General features: G+C 45.7%; 1 protein-coding gene across 9 annotated transcripts in view; it reads left to right on the top strand.

Moving 5' to 3' along the window:
* The window catches only part of ALK (ALK receptor tyrosine kinase), a 942,963-nt gene that overhangs the window by 886,180 nt on the left and 35,093 nt on the right, over positions 1 to 21,690 (top strand). For all 9 annotated transcript variants that reach the window (XM_068232762.1, XM_068232763.1, XM_068232765.1 and 6 more), the window contains 2 exons: positions 849 to 1,035; positions 14,539 to 14,629. In XM_068232762.1, the coding sequence (XP_068088863.1) occupies positions 849 to 1,035; positions 14,539 to 14,629 (278 nt within the window). The remainder of the gene's footprint in view (positions 1 to 848; positions 1,036 to 14,538; positions 14,630 to 21,690) is intronic.

Below are 21,690 nucleotides of genomic sequence, written 5' to 3'. Positions count from 1 at the left end.
ATTTACTCTCAAAGAATCTACTCCAAGTTATACCAACTTCTTACAACCCAATTCCAGTAAAACCATTTATTTTAGTTTTAGATAGTATGGTAAGAAGGTTAGAACCTCATTCTGGGCTTTTTTACTGCTGTCCTGTATCTCCATTGCTGCTCTCTAAAGGTTGGAGAACATACACTGATCGATGCGGCCAACAGATAGATCCCTGTCAGATTAAATAGAGGGATCTATTTGATCAAAACCCTCCACATACTGTAGTGAAAACTATTGAACATCTGTGTGCACTGCCTGCCGGGTCTCCCCATCTGCAGCCCCCTTACCAACCCCCGTGCAGAGTGTAGGAGCCCTTAACCCCTCCACCAGTGCTTCTCCCTTTGCCTTCTCTACATGCTTTCTTATCCAGGGAACTGTGTGTGTGTCATAACACTAGAGGCCAAAGACTATGGCCACGGCAGCACATACCTTACGTGACCACTAGAGGCCTCTAATGTTTGGCCTCTAGCATGTGTGATGTGACACAGGTGTACCAGGTGAGACGAGACAGGAAGGAACCCCTGTCAGTGGAGAGAAGACTTGAGTCTTGAGCCGCTAGTGACGTGCTCCCGATTCACCACCAATTGAGCAATATTAAATCGTCCTCAAATCCTAAATCTCATGCGGCATTGATTTCTAACAGAATTGATAGAATCAACTGCATACCGAAAAAACTGACCAGCATATGGGATAGAGACAGCAGTAAGAAAAACATTTCTATAGAGAGGGTAAAAGTTAGGATCCATGACTAACTGTTAGTAGAAAGAGGTGAAATATTTTCTGAAGAACAACCTGAGACATCACTGTCCCCTCTACAGTGTACCGCAGGAAGCACCAGGAGCTGCAGGCCATTCAGATGGAGCTACAGAGTCCAGACTACAAGCTCAGCAAAGTGCGGACGTCCACCATCATGACGGACTACAACCCCAACTACTGCTTCGCCGGCAAGATCACTTCCATCGGAGACTTGAAAGAGGTTCCCAGGAAGCACATATCTCTCATAAGGTGAGACCAGAATAGGATTAAGATGAAATGGGGCCCTAGGCATTTTTGTCCACTGTAGATAGTCACCTGGCTTTTTAGTTAGATTTGGTGGGGGCTAACATCCATCAGGACCCTAGATGCTCTCCAGGCCCTAGGCAACTGCTTACATTTGCCTTGTGAATGATCCAGCTCTGGGTGAGACATAGGATAAAGAGGGGAGATGGTCAGTGAGATATTAGAGGAACTGTAATGAAATACAGTAAAATGCAGTAAACTATCCAGGATACCCACTTTTACAGTATATTGGTATGTAGCCCCACCCTCCCACTGGTGCTTAGCCTAGGCTGTTTAGCTATGCAGATTTTTTTTTTTTGCTTGGTGGTCATGGCTGTGACCAGGGAACCATAACGACCCTAAAGTGACCATCAGCAGCTCCATTTGCTAAAGGGGAGTATCACTGCTTGCAACCATAGCTTCTCCCAAAACAGTAGTTAGATGCAGCCTATTGACCTGCATTGCGGTCGTGGAAAACTGGCAACCTGTGACAAAATTGCAGGCAGGGCATCAGAAACAAGTATTACTTGTGAGGTCACCCTTCAATTCCCTTCAGTTCCCTTTGCCGGAGTTTACCATTCAGCCTAAGATTCTGAGTCCACACACAATACCATTTTGATTGTATGTACAATACAATCTGCAATCTCATATAGAGATCGGGTCACTGCCACCAATTTGCAATAAGCGCTCAAAGACCAAAATCTAACTCTAGCTAAATCCTGTAGGAAAAATGGCTAATTCAAGGGCTAATCCCTTCTAGAGATAGCAAAATAACAATATCAATAAAAACGGTTATGGTAACGTTCCCTTAGGAAATGCAGAACTCTTTGCAGAGTTTTCAGAGCAAGCACTTAGACAAATGATTTTCAATCATTTATTTTAAGGAAAATAATGCATAAAACTGAATATAGACATGGAACAGATTGATACATTAAAAATAAAAGGTGATACAAGTGAAAATAACAGAATAATGTTGTGTTGTGTGTCAAATTATTGTGCAATTTGCGATGGTAAGTCCAAACAGAAGATATAAAGTTCTGTGTGTAATAGTCCAATGATAGAAAGCCTAGATCCCTGATGGAATATTGATACTGGCTGGGACTCTCCTTACAGCCTGTGTCCAGCAGTTTTAACTCTTTCTCCACTGGAGGGTGGAGATGGTGATGGGAGATGGGCAGGGTCGGGTCGGCTACATGCTCCAGCTCCTCTCTCTGTCATGGCCGGCAGAAAAGAATAGGAAATACCTAAATTGATCGTATTGCAGGGCCAGTTCATCAGAACCCACAGTGAATGATACATGCGTCTTCCTGGCATTCTCTGCTTTACTCTGAGTCTACTCTAAACAAATATATATTAGGAAATTTATTTCAGAGAAAACTAGATCTTGGTGCCAGAAGATGCTAGACAAATGCTTTGTGGCTCAGACACTCCCAGATGAGATCTAGTGCACTTCTGATAATTTTGCCATGCATTGCATCTATGGAAAACTGAATATTTGAGTAAAATGACTATTCTTTTATTCCAAGGTAAATTATAAGTCATTTCCCCTATCAGGATACGTGAAGTAGAAAATCTCTGGTCAGCTACGGAGGGGGGTCTGGAGTTCTGGTCCCCTGAACTCTCCTGATCGCTATCCTTTGATGTAGAAGGAATGTTAAAGGGGTCCAAAGAATGTTAAAGGGGTCTGCTGGGGAGTTTATTGCATTCTTCTCCATGGAAGGATACATAAACAACCCTTTCCTGTGGAGCAGAGAGTGAGTGGTTTGGACTGACAGAATATTTCTTGTTTTTAAGTCAGGCTGGGCCAGAAGAGGCACTCTAAATCACACCTTTGTGCGTATTTTCATACGCTGGGCGCATTTAGCGAAGGTGAAGCCGTCACATTACTGTTCTAATTCGTTTCTGCAGCCTTCTCCACAATGAAAGTAAGAAATGCAATTTGGCGTTCATTCCAAGAGTGTGTGCGCCCATTCAATTTTGATTGGCCAACCACTGACCAATTTTACCACTTCCATGTAGTAGAGGGTCCTGGGATGGCGCATGCCATTAGACCGCACTGTGAACAGTGCAGTGCGACGGGCCGAGTTACAATGGGGCCGTTACGTTGCACCACAACGCACCACTATGAACATACCCCGAGGGAGCATCAGGGCTCGATCCCCCTGGTGACAATTCGGTGCAGAGTGCAGTGCAGATGCATCACTAGCCTCTTACTAAGGAGCGGGGAGAAATGAACTTGTGATGCGCACAACAGAGCGGAAGGGGTGGGATGAGAACCATGGCACTATGTTTCTCTCGACACTTTGGTTCTCTCCGGAATGCATCAGGGCTGCTAGATTCTTGGCAAAGGCAACTCTGAGTGGCCACCTTGGCCAAGAACCACCGAGTGTGTTGAGTGGTGCCCATACAGTACTCGATTTTAGCGAGTGAAAAAGCCTAACCAGTCTGCTGGCGTGACTCCTGGCCTCTTCCTGTGTCCGGCATCACCACAAGGTCCTGTACCATGTGACACCGGTGTCTGTTGGTCGTTGAAAATCAAATGCTGTTACTGCCACGCACCTGATCGAGCCATTACAACCGAGATTTTCCAGCATGCCGATTGATCCTATCGACCGATTTTGGCCTGAAAATTGATTGAAAGATCGATCTGGTTATGATGCAACAATGATTCTCTGATTCAATTAAAATTATTGAATCGAAAGGTCGGCTGCCCAACAAAAGTGAATAATGTATAGGCACCCTAAAACTTTGCTGAAACAAATAATGCCAAATACCAGATGAACAGATTTATCATGTGACAGAACAGCATGACCCGACTCCCGCTCAGGTGTCAGAAGCCATTCCCGGTGATGGATATGTCCATTAGGCACAGAGAGTAACGCCAGAGGAAGAGACATGGCCTGCCATGAACTCTGGGCGCGGCGGACGCCGGAGTGCCTCGCTCGCATGCACCGGAGATTAACCACGACTCGCCAATCTCAGATTGAGAGAGGCGACATCCTGTGACTCCCCGGGCCGCCTCGCGGTGTCTGTTAGGCCGTGATTTACGAGGAGCCGGGGAAAGACCTTGTACCCGAGTCAGATTCAATTTGTCAGAGGTCTCTCAGTTCAGCGAGATAGATGAGATCGCCTTCCGATCTGCCGTTCAGCCAGAGCCTTTGCAGCAGCTTGTAATGATAAATATGTCTAAGGCCGTGTCACAGGGCTTTACGCAGAGCCTCGAGAGCCGTGCCGTCAGCTACCGTCAGCTCCATGGGAAACGATAACACTATCGGTCCAGCACCGTGCTGTCAGCTACCGTCAACTCCATGGGAAACGAAGCTGTCAGCTACTGTCAGCTCCATGGGAAACAATAACACTATGGGTCCAGCACCGTGCTGTCAGCTCCACGGAAAACAACAACACTATCGGTCCAGCTCTGTGCCGTCAGCTACCGTCAGCTCCATGGGAAACAATAAGACTATCAGTCCAGCACCGTGCCATTAGCTACCGTGAGCTCCATGGGAAACAATAACACTATCGGTCCAGCACCGTGCCGTCAGCTACCGTGAGCTCCATGGGAAACAATAAGACTATCAGTCCAGCACCGTGCCATTAGCTACCGTGAGCTCCATGGGAAACAATAACACTATCGGTCCAGCACCGTGCCGTCAGCTACCGTGAGCTCCATGGGAAACAATAAGACTATCAGTCCAGCACCGTGCTGTTAGCTACCGTGAGCTCCATGGGAAACAATAACACTATCGGTCCAGCACCGTGCCGTCAGCTACCGTGAGCTCCATGGGAAACAATAAGACTATCAGTCCAGCACCGTGCTGTTAGCTACCGTGAGCTCCATGGGAAACAACGCTATCAGTCCACCACCGTGCCATTAGGTACCGTGAGCTCCATGGGAAACAATAACGCTATCGGTCCAGCTTTGTGCCGTCAGCTCCATGGAAAACAATAACACTATCGGTCCAGCTGTATGCCGTCAGCTCCATGGAAAACAATAACACTATCAGTCCAGCACTGTGCCATTAGCTACCGTGAGCTCAATGGGAAACAATAACACTATTGGTCAAACGCCATGCCATCAGCTACTGTCAGCTCCATGTGAAACAAAAATGCTATCTGTCCAGCGCAGTGTTGTCAGCTGCCGTTGGCTCTGTGGGAATCAAGAACGCTATCGGTCCAGCACTGTGCTGTCAGCTATAGTCAGCTCCATGCATAACAATAACACTATTGGTTCAGCTCCATACCGTCCGCTCCATGGGAAACAATAATGCTATCAGTCTAGCGCCGTGCCATTAGCTACTGTCAGCTCCATGGGAAACAAGAACGCTATTGGTCAAACGCCATGCCATCAGCTACCGTCGGCTCCATGGGAAACAATAACGCTATCGGTGCAGCGCTGTGCTGTTGGCTACGGTCAGCTCCACGGGAAACAAGAACGCTATCGGTCCAGCGCTGTGCTGTCGGCTACCGTCAGCTCCATGGGAAATGATTTTTTGGCAGCATGGTGGCATAGCGGATAGCACTCTGGACTTGCAGGATTCAGATCTGGGCCAGGTCACTACCTGCATGGAGTTTGTATGATCTCCCCTCAATTGGTACTGCACTGCAGCAGAAACCTAGCATGTCAACATTCCCACTGATATCCAGTTAGATCTCTACTGAAATCTGTTTAATATCAAGTGGTAAACTGCGGTAAACCTATCGGTATCTTCCAATAAATAATGAATCAAGGAAATATTGGAAGATGGAGGAAAAAAAACCTCTTATGTTATTTGGGAGGGGGGTAGTGTAAGTAATATCTACATATTGCTGTATATTTGTATGTAACCCCAAACTCTGTGATTTCACAGCTTAGACTATTTAGCTATACAGAATTCTCCTCCCCAGAGCAATCTGGGAGACCAGGTATATTTTCTAGTGTCTTTAGAACTCTCAGTAACCAAACATTCCACAGAGCTGCACCTGACAGGACTAAAGATGTTGCCGCCTGGGATGAATTTCAGAATGTAAATCGGGGCAAACTCTGACTGATTTATAAATTAATATTGTCAAAAAGAAGCAATTTTATTAATTACATTATTTTCACTACAGCTCCTCTTTAGTATCAGATACATTCTATTTGCATTATGGGGGAAAAAATGGAGGAAAAACCAAGAAACCTCTCCATATGCTTTAATTAAGGGCGGAAGCGACTTCCTCTAACTGCAGCCAGAAGAGGCTGCGGCAGAACTTTGCTCTAAGCTCTGAAGGTTCTCTTAATGTTTCCTTTTTGTAAAAGCCACAGTGAAGTTCTGCCGTTTTTCCCTGAATCCTGAGCACTAAGCCTGTAAATAACCTTTGTGAGGTCTTGTTTTCCTTCACTGAGCGAGCGCCGGAGATAATTCCAGCGCATACACCGCCGCACCTTGCCTGCCTAATGATATGTGTGCAGGATTAGCCCTTCTCCACTCCTTAAACCTCCCTTTCCAGGAGACTGCATTTCCAGTGCGCCGCGGTGAGGGAACGCCATTCGGATAAATGCAAATCGTATGTAAATGCCACCACTATTATCAGGAAGCGAGAAGCTCTATCTGCAGGAAAGACTCTGAGAGCGCTGATCCCGCTGGGGCAGCTGCGCTGAGGATTAATCCACCGCCGCTGCCTCTGCCCGGTCAAAGCTGCGGACAGAGAAGGTGTAATATCCTAGTGCCACCACATACCTGGTCTCTGTTTTCGAAATCAGTTTTTTTGTCCATACAGGCTAGGGCCCCCCCTTGTTGAAAAGTGAGTGTGATTTTGCACAGTGCAATGTCACCGGTAATGCTTATTAATGGCAACACATACGTTTGTTTGCAAGTCAGCGATTTTTCAGTGCATTTTAAAAAACTGATTCGACGTGTGACAATTCATTTGAAGTCAGGACAGAGAGTTAGGTGTCGAAACGCCTGCTGGGTCGGTTCCTAACGGTCTAGAGTAGGATGCCTTTTATGAGGTTTTATCAAACTCATATCTGACCTGATCTGATGGATGGGGCGATAAACCTTTTAGAGGGTATCATGGGAACTAGGAGAAAGCTTTTCACACCTGGGTGCTTGGAGGAACTCTGCTAAGAGATTTCTAATTTACCTTGGCATGAAATGGTTCCTCCAGCCATTTGGTGAAAGAGAAACAAAGTTGATTTAAAGCGTCATTTTTGTATTGCAATGGAATGTGCGTTGTGACGCATTCACGGTTTTATCGGGGACCGTGTAAGCGGGACACCATGTTTCATAAAATAGCGGAGTACCATTCCCATAGACTGCTTGCAGGAGTCGGCAGTCTATGGTGGTTGTTACATGCCCAAAATATGAAAATGAGTCTGCATAAAATTGCTGGCATTTTACGTGGACAGAAGTGTGGCCTCCCCTGAGCCCTCACACATATCCCTGCAATTCTCTGGATGTTTTTTTGGATGTTTTTCCATATTTGTGATTCTACGTTTTGCTTTTATACGCATCCGATTCTTCTTTTTTGTTGGTGTTTCTCCCATGCATATTCTTGAGGCCTGTTTCACACTGCAAACTGGAGGCAGCGATGTGGTGCGTCGTGCCCACCGCACCGATCTTCCAGAAACAGGCGTTAGTACGCAGTGGTCTCTGTCTGGCCACCAGCCAAGCCAGAAGTGTCGCATGCCTCACTTCCCGCTTCCGGGTATACGGAAGAGTATTGTAAAGATATGCTTCCGTGCATGCGCGCCACAATGTTGCAATGTCAAAAAACCCAGTGTCGCCATAGGCTAACATGACTTCCGGGCCCGACGCAGATCTCCGCAGGTTGCTGCAGATCCCGCACGGTAACGAAGTTCTGCGCTAGCGTTGGATTAGGGACTTCTGTCGCAGTGTCCAGCGACGTGGGAAATATGAACTTCCCTATAGGGTTGCATTAGGCTGCGGTAGCAATGCGGCAATGTGACGCACCGCTTCTGCCCAGTGTGAAACGGCCCTAAAGCCATTTACATGAGTTTGTAAATAATTAACGTTACAATTGTATGCAACTTTTTGCACTTGGAATGTAAATGTCCGCTCTGAAAAAAATCAGAAAAGAAGATTCCCATTAAAACGCACAACTAGTGTGATGCCGCTGACTTCAATCTGATGTGCGGCGAACGCAAATTTGGAAAAACGCAATTCATTCAAAGGGGGTCTTATTCTTTTAGTTCATATATCTTCTCTTCCACACTTTGCATTACACTATTTACAATCTCAAACACGACTAGACACATTCAACCAAGTCTTTTTAAAGGGATTTATACTGTCAAATGTAAAAAGCCACCATTGCTAAGCTCATTCTATATATATTAGTTTCTTGGCTATTATGCTGATTTTGCCCGCATAAGTCACATGTGATACCAGAACGAGACAGATGACAAAAAGAGAGGTAATTGGACAAAACGTGAGTACACCTCTCTCATTTTTTGTAAATATTTGAATATGGAATATCTTTTCATGGGACAACACTGAAGATATGACACTTTGATACAACATACAGTAGTCAGTGTACAGCTTGTATAACAGTGTAAATTTGCTGTCCCATCAAAATAATTTAACACAGCCATTAAATAGACATTGTAACCTCAAAAAGTTCCCCTGGGGGGTACTCACCTCGGGAGGGGGAAGCCTCGGGATCCTAATGAGGCTTCCCCATCCTCCTCTGTCCCACGGGGGTCTCGCTGCAGCCCTCCGAACAGCCGCCGACAGACCCGACTGTTAATTCAATATTTACCTTTGCAGGCTCCAGCGGGGGCGCTGTGGCTGCTTTCGGTTCCGAAGTAGACGGAAATACCCGATTTCAGTCGGGTCCGCTCTACTGCGCAGGCGCCTGTGCAGTAGAGCAGACCCGACGGCGATCGAGGTAAATATTTACATCGCCACTGTTCGGAGGGCTGCAGCGAGACCCCCGAGGGACGGAGGACGGCGTGGGAAGCCTCATTAGGATCCTGAGGCTTCCCCCTCCCGAGGTGAGTACCCCCATGGGAATTTTTGATGTTACAGATTCTCTTTAATGCCTAAACTGCAACAAAAGTAAGTACACCCGTAAGTGAAGGAGGTCAAAATTCTGCCTAATTAGAGGTTTTCCCACTCCTGGGGGCATGTTACTTGTTAGTGTTACGAGGTCCTAGGTGTGAATGGGGAGCAGGGGTGTTACCATTGGGGTTATCTCTTTCACACTCTCTCATGCTGGTCACTGGAAGTTCAGCATGGCACTTAATGGCAGAGAACTCTCTGAGCATCTTAAAAATAACAATTGTTGCTCTATGTAAAGATGGCCTAGGCCAGGGGTCCCCAACCTTTTCCGGCCCGGGGACCACTTTCTGACCAAATTTTTCTCCGGGGCCCGCGGGGGGTGTAGCGTCCTAGTGGACAGCGTCGTGCACAGCGGGTTACCGGGGGGGCATAGCTAGCATAGTTGCCCCAGTATAGGGAGTTTAGTTGCCCCAGTATGGCTAGTACAGTTACCCCAGTATAGCTAGTATAGTGCCCAGTAAAGCTAATATAGTGCCCAGTATAGGTAGGTAGTGCCCCAGTATAGCTAGTATAGTGCCCAGTGTTGGTAGGTAGTGCCCCAGTATAGCTAGTAAAGTGCCCAGTATAGCTAGTATGCCCCAGTATAGTTATTATGCCCCAGTATAGCTAGTATAGTGCCCAGTTTAGCTAGTATAGTGCCCCAGTATAGCTAGTATAATTATAGCTAGTAGTGCCCCAGTACAGCTAGTATAGTGCCCAGTATAGCTAGTATAGTGCCCCAGTATAGCTAGTATAGTGCCCCAGTATAGCTAGTATAGTGCCCCAGTATAGCTAGTAGTGCCCCAGTATAGCTAGTAGTGCCCCAGTACAGCCAGTATAGTGCCCAGTATAGCCAGTATAGTGCCCCAGTATAGCAAGTATAGTGCCCCAGTATAGCTAGTAGTGCCCCAGTACAGCCAGTATAGTGCCCCAGTATAGCCAGTATAGTGCCCCAGTATAGCTAGTAGTGCCCCAGTACAGCCAGTATAGTGCCCCAGTATAGCTAGTATAGTGCCTCAGTATAGCTAGTATAGTGCCCAGTTTAGCTAGTATAGTGCCCCAGTATAGCTAGTATAAGTATAGCTAGTAGTGCCCCAGTACAGCTAGTATAGTGCCCAGTATAGCTAGTATAGTGCCCCAGTATAGCTAGTAGTGCCCCAGTACAGCCAGTATAGTGCCCAGTATAGCCAGTATAGTGCCCCAGTATAGCAAGTATAGTGCCCCAGTATAGCTAGTAGTGCCCCAGTACAGCCAGTATAGTGCCCCAGTATAGCGCCCCAGTATAGCTAGTAGTGCCCCAGTACAGCCAGTATAGTGCCCCAGTATAGCTAGTATAGTGCCCAAGTACAGCCAGTATAGTGCCCAGTATAGCCAGTATAGTGCCCCAGTATAGCTAGTAGTGCCCCAGTACAGCCAGTATAGTGCCCAGTATAGCCAGTATAGTGCCCCAGTATAGCAAGTATAGTGCCCCAGTATAGCAAGTATAGTGCCCCAGTATAGCTAGTAGTGCCCCAGTACAGCCAGTATAGTGCCCCAGTATAGCTAGTAGTGCCCCAGTACAGCCAGTATAGTGCCCCAGTAGAGCTAGTATAGTGCCCCAGTACAGCCAGTATAGTGCCCAGTATAGCCAGTATAGTGCCCCAGTATAGCTAGTAGTGCCCCAGTACAGCTAGTAGTGCCCCAGTACAGCCAGTATAGTGCCCAGTATAGCCAGTATAGTGCCCCAGTATAGCTAGTAGTGCCCCAGTACAGCTAGTAGTGCCCCCAGTACAGCCAGTATAGTGCCCAGTATAGCCAGTATAGTGCCCCAATATAGCTAGTAGTGCCCCAGTACAGCCAGTATAGTGCCCAGTATAGCGCCCCAGTATAGTACCCAAGTATAGCTAGTATAGTGCCCCAGTATAAGAGCCCCAGTATAGTGCCCAAGTATAGCAGCCCCCACTTCCCCCCCGCGGCGGTCGCTGCTGCAGTTACCTTGGCCGGCGGTGTCTTACATTCCCCTCTATGCCAAATTGCAGCCCCCTAGCCCCGCTGGTTCAGGAGATAGATTAGAGAAACCTATCTCGGGAACCAGTGGGGCTCGGGGGCTGCAATTTGGCATAGAGGTAGTTCGGGGGATCCCCTCCCTACCCTGTAAATTTGAGGAGTGTAGGATGTGTGGAAGCAGAGATATTTATTATGTTACCATCAGCACCATTATGAAATAGGAAATGTGACCGCACAGTCTCCTACTGCGCATGCGGGGCAGCGCAAATCCACAGGCAGCGTAATCAGACACAACACCGGCCCTGCTGTCCCTACTTAAAGCAGTATTCCAGCATGATATCAACCTCAAACATACCTCCAAGATGACCACTACCTTGTTAACGTAGTTCGGGGTAAGCAGCGCAGGAGGTTTTCTCCGGCCCTGCTCGGCCGATTTTCTTAATTTTTTTTTTTTTGCTGGACGCAGCTAGCACTTTGCTAGCTGCGCCAGCACACTGATCGCCGCCGCCCCGCGCCCGATCGCTGCTATCCGTTGCGGCGCGCGGGCCCCCACCCCCCCAGACCCCGTGCGCTGCCTGGCCAGGCAGCGCCGAGGGGTGGATCGGGACTCCCAATGACGTCGCTGACGCCGGTGACGTCATCCCGCCCCGTCGCCATGGCGACGGGGGAAGCCCTCCAGGAAATCCCGTTCCTTGAATGAGATTTCCTGATCGGAGATCGCCGAAGGCGATCGAAGAGGGCGGGGGGATGCCGCTGAGCAGCGGCTATCATGTAGCGAGCCCTGGGCTCGCTACATGATTTAAAAAAAAGTAAAAAACTGCCGCGCTGCCTCCTGGCGGAATTTTTCATACCGCCAGGAGGGTTAAAGAGACTGAGGGTTTACCTGGACTGGCCAGGCATGTGTCCAGACCTAAACCTTATTGAGCATCTGTGGGGCAGCCCCAAATGGAAAGCTGAGAAGCTTAAAATCTCTGAGATCCACCAGCTTCATCATAGAGGAGTGGAAGAGGATTCCAGTGGCAACCTGTGAAGCTTTTTTTTTTTTTTTCTTTTTTTTAATAAACTGATACTGTCCTAAATTTATTAGACAATAATTACACCATCTATAGAGGCGATCGCTGTTATCTGACCCAGGTGAGGACAGCACATGCCAATTAGCAGCAGATAACATTTCATGAATCCAGGCCAGGGCTGCCGAGTCCTCAGGGACAGCTGGACATGCCTCAGTGAGTTGAGCTGATAGCGTGTATCTCACGTGTGTCATACAGGTCTTACATTCCGCTCCGTGTTCTATTTATTGGCTGTAATGACAAATCTCACCTTTGGGGAGAAGCGTGACCCCTCTTATATCACGTTAGACAGATTTTTTTTTTTTTTTTACTCCAGAGGGAATGAATCAGGGGTACAGTAACATAGCGGATATCTGTACTGATTATATCCTATTGGGTATAGCAGACATTAACTTCTTTTGCAATGTTCAAACTGAAATTCCACTTGCGTAAGAAAAATGCTTAAAGTGAACATCCGGACTAAAAATCGACTCAGCAGCACTGAAAAGGCTTGGTGTTTCTTTAACAGTTTCACAGCATCAGAACTTCAGTTTCTCTTATACAACCTAATTTTGAGCTGCACAGAAGAAAACTGCCCGGGCTTTTTTCCCCTGATGCTGTGCAAAGCATGATGGGATTTCTGATGTTGTTGTTCTCATTCTGCTGTTTTGGTGCAATTTTTTTTTTTTTACATTTTGAATTTGACATTTGAAGCCTAGTGTGTGCAGCTGGGAGGGGTAATCAGGACACAGGATAGTTGGAACTGTGTCTCCTGTTCCTTGTCACCTCCTTTCAACCAAAAAGATGGCTGCACCCATGACAAAGATGGCAGCCCCCATGAATCACAAACATTTGCCTGTTCTTTTAAAACAGGGTGGGTAAGAGATTATATTACCTATCTATTCTAATTAACATAACTAATGTAACTTGATGACAGTATGTTTGTTTAGGCTGAAGTTCCCCTTTAAGGGCTTGTTCACACTAGGGGCGATTTGGCCTCTTTTTAAGCGCCGGCGATTTTCAAAATTGGCCTAAATGCGCTTGTGCAATGATTCCCTATGAGAGTGTTTACAGCTGAGCGGTTCGATTCCGATCCGCTCACCAAAGAGCTGCCTGGACCATTTTTGGGGTGATTTGCCTCAATGGAAGGTCTAGGGAATTCACAAAGTGCTTGAAAAAGTGCTTCGTATATTTATTTCCCCAGCGCTTTCAAGAATAAATACATTGTATTTATTCTTTTCAGGGTCAAACTCGCGTCAGGAAGTGAACAAACAGAATCACTCTGCAAAAGCACTTAGAAAAGTGCTTGATACAAAATCAAAGCGCGCAGGTAAGCGCCGGGAGGGGGGAAAAATTGTGCAAAAAGATTGAAAATCACTGGCATCAGCGATTTCGATTTTAGATGTGAACAAAGCCTTAAAGTGAATCTAAACTCAGAACTTCCTCTCTGCTCTAAAAGATTAGCCGCCCACAGCATAAAAATCTTCAAAAAAAATGTATAGAAATCCTATAAAAAACGGATGAACTGTGCAGGGATAAGCCTCACTCTCCTGCAGAGGAAGAGCTGAGCCAGAGCCTCAAAAGTGCTGTGAGTTACAGCTACTGATAACCTAATTACATGCTGATGTAGCTAAACAAACACACAGGGCACACTGCAAGTGATATCTACAGCACTTATATGTGGAATGTAAAGTTTTCATTGTGTGCTGTGCAAGCGTTCTGGTCTGCTTTACATATTAGGGCTGGGACCCGCTAGAAATTGCAAATGGATGGAGCTATGAAGATAGGTTAGCCAAGCAATTGTGATCAGATGGGTCTTAAAGGCCTGTTTAAATGAGTTGAAGGTGGGAACGAGCCTGATGGGAGAAGGGAGTGAGTTCCATAAAATAGGGGATTCTCTGGAGAAGTCCTGAACCCTTTCGCAAGTGAGCAGGTGACATCCGTAAAGTGTTAGAGGAGAGGATAGAGCGTGTTGGGGAGTATCTCTAGATGAGATCCGAGATGTATTAAAGGGAACCTAAACTGAGAAGGATATGGATTTTTCCTTTTAAAAAATACCGGTTGACTGACTCTCCTGCTGATCCTGTGTCTCTAATACTTTTAGCCACACCCCCTGAACAAGCATGCAGATCAGGTGCTCTGACTAAAGTCAGACTGGATTAGCTGCATGCTTGTTTCAGGTGTGTGAGTCAGCCACTACTGCAGCCAATGAGATCAGCAGGACTGCCGGCAACTGGTATTGTGTAAAAGGAAACATCCATATCCCTCTCAGTTTAGGTTCCCTTTAAGGGAGGTATGGTGGATGGATCTGTATGCTAGGCAGAGCAGTGTAAAATATACGCTGCATTCAGCAATGTATTACTTTATTCTTGGCTGCACATGTCACAGGAAGTGACCCTGTCTGTGTCTCCCCGCAGAGGTCTCGGCCACGGGGCATTTGGAGAAGTCTATGAGGGTCAGGTATTGGCCAGTCCCAGTGACCCGACTCCCCTGAAGGTGGCTGTGAAGGTAAGTTTAACTAAAGATCATGTATGTCAGTCAAGGCAAATGGCATGATTTGTATAGACACATATGATGATGAATTGGAAGCAGCGCAGACACAGAGGGGTCTGTTTATACAAGTAGTGGTGGGTTTTTTGTTCCATTGTTTTTTCTCTGTTTCCTGTGTATTCATCATAAATAATGGTCCATCTATTAATAAAGATTGCAGATAAATTCATACCCTTTGGAAATGCGCAGACCTGTCGTCTAAATTCCTCATATTTCATATTAGCCAATACATTTTATCATCCTAATTCAAATAGCAAAGGTCCCTGCAAGAACCCTTTGGATGTCCTGTTGTAATGAATGCATCTGAATTAAGGTTCCCAATAACGGTACACTTTTTTACTTCAGATTCGCTCTTTCGATAAACTTTTTATGATCTAATTGTATAGAAAACTGTGCCGTGGCACAAATCGGTGTGAAATGATTCTTTGGTCTATCGGAAAATGAAAAATTATCGATTCGAAAGCTGTATTTTATGATCTAATCGGAATGTAAAGCCTTACTAAATCGTTCTGTTCATGGGAACAATCGAAAATCTTCTGATTATTTATGATCGTTCAAATCGCGTCAAAAGATCGCATCTGATGAAAAAATTGTACCGTTAAAGGGCACCTTAACACCAGTATTTATATTTGCAAATAAGTTTTCTGTACTTCCTCCTTCCGATGTTCAGATGTAAGCGGTGTGTTCTAAGATCTTGGCCCTTTTACAATTCAGCTAAGTTTTCTCCTAGCAATAATTTCACATTTTATCAATAAAATTACTTTTAAGCCACCAGCAAGCAAGAAAATACCTGTATAATTATCACAGTACTTTTTCACCTGCTTCTTGGTACTTTTTCAATTGCAGAAAAATTGCAAACGCGTATCCAAAAAAAGAAACTCTAAATACTCTAGACTAGCGAATGCAGCATATTGCAGCATTTGTGCGCACATTGCAAAGCATCGCATGGGTGACGGGGTGGCGTTTCAGCGTGCATCAGCGGTGCTAGCACAAATTAGCCCAATGGGAAATCGATTGTGTTCCCGGGCATGTTAAGTTAGGTACACACATCAGATAAAAGTCTTTGGAAAATGAAAGATCACAGACCAATTTTTTTTCGGCCGATTCTGCCGTTCAATAAATTTTTTATTCGTTTTTCCGCTCAATTCTCTTATCTGTTCTTATCAATTTCCATTCACTTCTATGAGAACTCAAGCAGTAAAACGATCGAAAGTAATATCGGCCATGTCAGAAATTATCTATCGAACGTAAAAACGTATCATGTGTACCCAGCGTTACCCCAGAGATCACTTCCTATGTCTTATCCGACCACTTGAATATCCTGCCCTTCAGACCGACCACCGAGTAGTGTATTCCTAGCTGAACTTTGACTCGTGGACAGCTATATAGTGTACTGGTTAAGGCTGTAGCCTTTGATGTAGGATTTGAGCTTTGACCAGGGTTCGAATTCTGTCTCAAGTCGGTATGTAAAACAGTAAGGAGTCCTTGGGCAATGCTCCAGGGGCGGACCTACCACAAATCCACCAGAATCACATGATTCAGGTGGCAAAATCTAGGGGGAGACGTTGGACAATACAGTTTGGGCCACCTGACTCCTTCCTCCTCTCCGTTCTTCTGTCCGCCTTCCTCGTCCTCATTTGACCAGGGGCACCGGCCGCCCTTCCCTATGACATCATAAGCAGGTGAGGTGTCGATATATGCCTCTTATCAAGGCATGCTATGGTAAAAGCCCATCACTGGTGAGAGATCACCATGGCCAGTCAGAGGGAAAGCTTTGGCACGTGACCAATCACAGCCACCCGCTGCTCCTTTTGCTGGTGCCGATGGTCTCACAGTCGGCACCACAGTACTGTCATTGGGCCAATCACTGCACTAGATCAGTAGCAGTGACATCTGATAGGTCACTCCCTCACATTTAGCAAAAGGAGCAGCGGGCGGCTGTGATTGGTCTGGTGCCAGCAACCCCCGCCTGATTGGTTGCATGCCAAAGCTTCCCCTCTGACTGGCCATGGTGTTCTCTCACTGGTGATGGGGTTTATGGGGGGTATCTATGATATGAGATATATATGATGAGGGTATGTATATATATATATATATATATATATATATATATATATATATATATATACATGTTATGAGATGTTATGAGTCTTGTCTATATAAATATGTCATAGTAATCACTTGAAAATTCCAGTGACAGAAGGCAGTACTTTTAACTTACACCTAGGCAGGAAAAGGGACGGATCTAGGGGGGGAGGCAAGCGGGTATCTTGCCCCAGGCGCAGTTTGTTGAATTTTTAAAAAGGCGGCAAAATTTGGATGGGGAATGGCAGTTTAGGCGCCAAAACCTGACCTTGCCCCAGGCGCAACTTGGTCTAGATCCGTTCCTGGGCAGGGAGCACACTGGTCAAAGTGTTTTTTCTCTGTGATTCCCAGGTTTCCGTGTTTCTGCTTGCGCTCTGCGATCACGTTTTCGTGATTTTTTTCAGATGTGGCGGAACACCTTGTAACATTGTCAATGTATGCTTTGTGCAGGGGAAAAAAGCCACTTTAAAATTGCTGGAAAAAAACACGAACGACATGGAATTCCCAAGTGGGCCTTTGACTACAATGCAGTGACTACAATGCAGTGCACATTTTCGCCATGTGCAGAAAAACGCACGTAAAACAGATAGTCGTGCTCCCAGCCCTACTGACACAATTGCTTGGAAAATTAGCCTTGTTCAATTCTCCATTTTTTTTAACAATAGGTCAGGGCCAGATTTGTACTTTTTACTGCCCAAGGCCCACTGTCACCAACTGCCCCGGTCAGATAGCATCCTAAACTCCCCGCCAACACGGCAAGGATCTAAGGACAGTTAGTTAAGTGACGGCAGGGATTTACATTATAGGCTCCTCTGAGGATGGTTAGTGACATGATAGCAAGGATTAGATTGTAAGCTCCTTGGCAAGTGGCATATTCGGTGAGTGACAGGCAGCTCAGAGATCCCTGTAAGTGCCGATCGCTGCCCCTTCATCCCCAAGTGCCAGATCCGGCTGTGGGTAGCCGCCCAGCTCTATGTGCAAACTCTGTGTAGCAGGACAAATGTTCAGCAGACTAACTGCTACTGCCGCCCTGCTGCCCTCAGCCCGCCCCTTGCCTTCCTGGTGTCCTAGGCCATGGCCTTTGGCCTTGCCTGAAATGGGGCCATGAATAGGTTAGGAAACTGCCTAGATTTTGAAAATCATATTATTTTCCAACTGGCCAACAAAATAAGGCTTTAGATTATGAAAAAAGAAATAAAAAAATCCTGGTGGATGCAAAAGTCTAATTCAAGGTGAATGTTTTTACCTGACTGCAGGCTACTCTCCCAGACGGACTCTGAGGAGGACATGAGCGGAGGCAGGAAATAGTCTGATTGTCAGCTTTGTAGTTAGTTACTGGCCCATCATCCTGTATAATACAGCAGCATGCTGCTCTGCTCATTATTCTTCTTCTGCTGCTCTGACAAGCCTCGGAAATCTCCCTCCCAGCCACGGCGGCTTCCATCCACATCATAAAATAGTCAGCCAGGCCTTAAATCACGGGGTGGATTGTGTTAGAAAGGCCTGCGGCGTGTGTCCGGCCCTTTGTTCCACTTATGTCTTTGTTTCTAGTGGACAGGCGGGGAACGCTCCGCCGCCGTCCTGGGCAAACTTTTATGTCACTTTTTTGTAAACTGACAAATGACTGATGCCAGCGGATCGTGCTTCCTGTTTGCTAGAAATGTGCAATAAACAGAGCGACGGGAATAAAAAAATCAAACCAATATTTCTAAAAGTGCGGTGAATAGGGATGGACAATGAAATGTAAATAATTTAGAGTTGATGCCGAATTATGCAAATTTTGTATGCAGATTTAGGCAGCTTGAAAATGAACCAATCAAATCCTGATGAGTTAACATTCGATTGGTCCATTTTCAAGCTGCATAATGTATGGGCATCCTGACCTGCCTGTGACCACAGTTTTCTCCTCTGCAACTGAGAAACACAGCCTGGGCTAAGCCCCTCCCCGGGCTGCTGATTGGACAGTGCGGAGTAGCAGTGCACTGATAAGTCATCATTTTGTCTTCCCCTCCTGTAGTGAATCTCACACTGCCAGGCTGGCAGCATTGTGCAGAGCCCACTCCAATTTTTCAGAATAAAGGAACATGTTGGTGATTTTTTTGTGAGAAACTGTGAAGTGGGCGGTCTCACTGCTACAGTCACCTGATCAGGTCCAGTCTTAAAATAACACAAACAGATGAGCAACTTGAGGGAGCATCCCCCATAATCACAAGGGGAGCTTGGGAGTGAGGGACCCCAAATGCATACTTTCCCTCTGATAAAAGGGTCCTTTCTCCATATCAGATGCTATTGTGGCCAATTTCCATTCAATTGGTTTACATTTGCCTTTTGTGATGGCACCGATGATGTTAGTGGAACAGGCAGTAAAGCAGAATAGGGGAAGGGGCCAATGACACAGGCAACGTTTACTCCTGAAGCGCATGCCTTCAGGAGTAAGATTCTGGTCAATCGCTACCAAAACCTCTAGACACAAGAACAGCTTTTTTCCTCAAGCGGTAGCCATACTTAATGCTGAACCACGTTAGAGCTGCTAGGACTTGATAGTAATCAGCACAGAACTAAACATGAACAATTCTCAGATTGCTTACTGCCACTATACTTATAATATCCTTGACTTGTAATATACACACGGTCTGCCCTTGTATTGTTTTTGCTTGTGTTTGTTATGCAACTGCCAAGACAAATTCCTTGTAGGTGCAAACTTACTTGGCGAAATAAAATTGATTCTGATTCTGATGTGGCAGCTTTATGTAAAGAATGAGGTCCTGCTGCACTTATGTAAACAATAGTGTGCTGCCGCATTTTATTCTCTCATTTGTGGAGTTAAATAAGCGATTCAGTTCAGTATATTCACCATGTTGTTCAGGGGCTTCCTTGTGCCGCTATCCTTGAAACACGTAGTCCTGTTAAGTAAGTGAATTTTGTTCTGAGTCCAGCTGGCAGGTGATTAGAGGAGAACAGATACAGAGCATTGTGGTGTACCTGAATTTTAACTACCCGTCATGTAATCCCGTTCATCAGCACTTCTGCTCGCTTTGAAGCCCTCGGCCTGTCGATAGATTATTGAATTCTATAGACGCCAAGTCAGCAGCCATGACACAGCTCTGGTTTATAGCAGAGGAGATGTACTGTTCCTGTTCTCTTCCATCCTGCCTGGACAGAGAACGCCGGGATGAGGAGCCTCCTATTCAAAAGGCGACACTTTAAAGAGGCACCATAGTAAGATGCACTAGAATGCAGTAAATTATTTAGGAAACCCACTTTTATGTTAAAGAGGACCTCCATAGTAAATAGAAAAATCCGGCAGCCTGCAAGAAAGAGAGTTATATTCACCCGAGAAGCCTTGTCCCGAGATGCCGTCCAGAAGTCCCTGCATCACCTGACTTCCGGCACCTGGCCCCGCCTCCTCTCTCACTGGAGAGAAACTCCAAGCTATTTACTGTAGTAAAGAGAGATAGGAGGCGGGGCCAGGCGCCAGAAGTCAGGTGATGCAGGGACTTCAGGATGGCATCGCGAGACAAGGCTTCTCGGGTAAATATAAATGTATTTTTCTTGCAGGCTGTCGGATTTTTCTATTTACTATGGAGGTCCTCTTTAATTATCTTGGTTTCATAGTCAGAAACCGCCCTCCCAGTGATGTCACTGCCTAGGCTATTCAGCTACGCGGAATTCTTCTTCCAGAGTATTCTGGGAGACCAGGTACTGTATATTTTGTGCTGGCTTCGGTATACTCAGAAACAAATATTCCGCAGAGATCACCTGGCAGAACTAAAGATGTCACCATGTGATAAATGTCAGAATGTAAATCAGGGTGAGGAAAGATTTTACAATGGGCAAACATTTACTAAATCATTTATAAGGCCGCATTCACAGCTTAAATCGAAAATGCAAGCGTTTTGCGTTTTTGTGCACTCCCCCTCCCTCCCCCCCCTCTCGGCACTCCACTGCGCGCTGCGTTTGTGATAAAAACGCTTTTCTAGGCACTTTTCCAGAGCGGTATTCTAATTCACTCCCTGTGAACTCTTTGACCCGATAAAGAATGAATACACTGAATTTTTTCTCAAAAACGTGAACACAATCGCTGCATAAAGCGGTTTTGTGAGCGTTTATCGCTCTTCCTATACCTTCCATTATAGCAAAAACACCCCAAAAATGGTCCAGGCATCGCTTTGCTCAACGCACAGAACACGAACCGCGCTGATAAGAACCTTCTCATAGAGATTCATTGCACAAGCGTTTTGTGGGCAATTTTAAAAATCACCTGCGCTTGAGAAAAGTCGCTTGCACTTGAGAAAGTCGCCCCTTGTGTGAATGAGCCCTAAATTAATACTGTAAAAAAAAATTTAAAAAAGGACTTTCATTCATTACGTTATATTCACTACAGTTCCGCTTTAAAGAGAAACTCCGACCAAGAATTGAACTTTATCCCAATCAGTAGCTGATACCCCCTTTTACATGAGAAATCTATTCCTTTTCACAAACAGACCATCAGGGGGCGCTGTATGGCTGATATTGTGTTGAAACCCCTCCCACAAGAAACTCTGAGCACGTACTCATGTCAGTTTCCTGTCTGTGAACCTTGCTGCATTGTGGGAAATAGCTGTTTACAGCTGTTTTCAACTGCCAAAAAAGCATGCAGCAGCTACATCACCTGCCAATAGTAAAAATGTCACCATGTAATAAATGTCAGAATGTAAATCAGGGATTTAAAAGATTTTACAATGGACAAACACTGACTAAATCATTTATACATAATTATTGTAAAAATGAAGCACTTTTTTAATTACATTTTTTCCTCTTTATCTATCTGTTGTCTCAAAAAGTTGGTAGGTATGCCCTAATGCACTTACCTCTACTTTTCGAGCATCGGACATGCCTTTTAGTGACATTATATCAGGATGTTCACATTTTCTGTTTGTTTGCTGTGTTTAATG

The sequence above is a fragment of the Hyperolius riggenbachi genome, chromosome 4 (genome assembly GCF_040937935.1).
Source record: "Hyperolius riggenbachi isolate aHypRig1 chromosome 4, aHypRig1.pri, whole genome shotgun sequence".
NCBI lineage: Eukaryota > Metazoa > Chordata > Amphibia > Anura > Hyperoliidae > Hyperolius > Hyperolius riggenbachi.
Note: the sequence above shows the minus strand (reverse complement) of the source record. Positions and strands in the feature narration are given on the sequence as shown.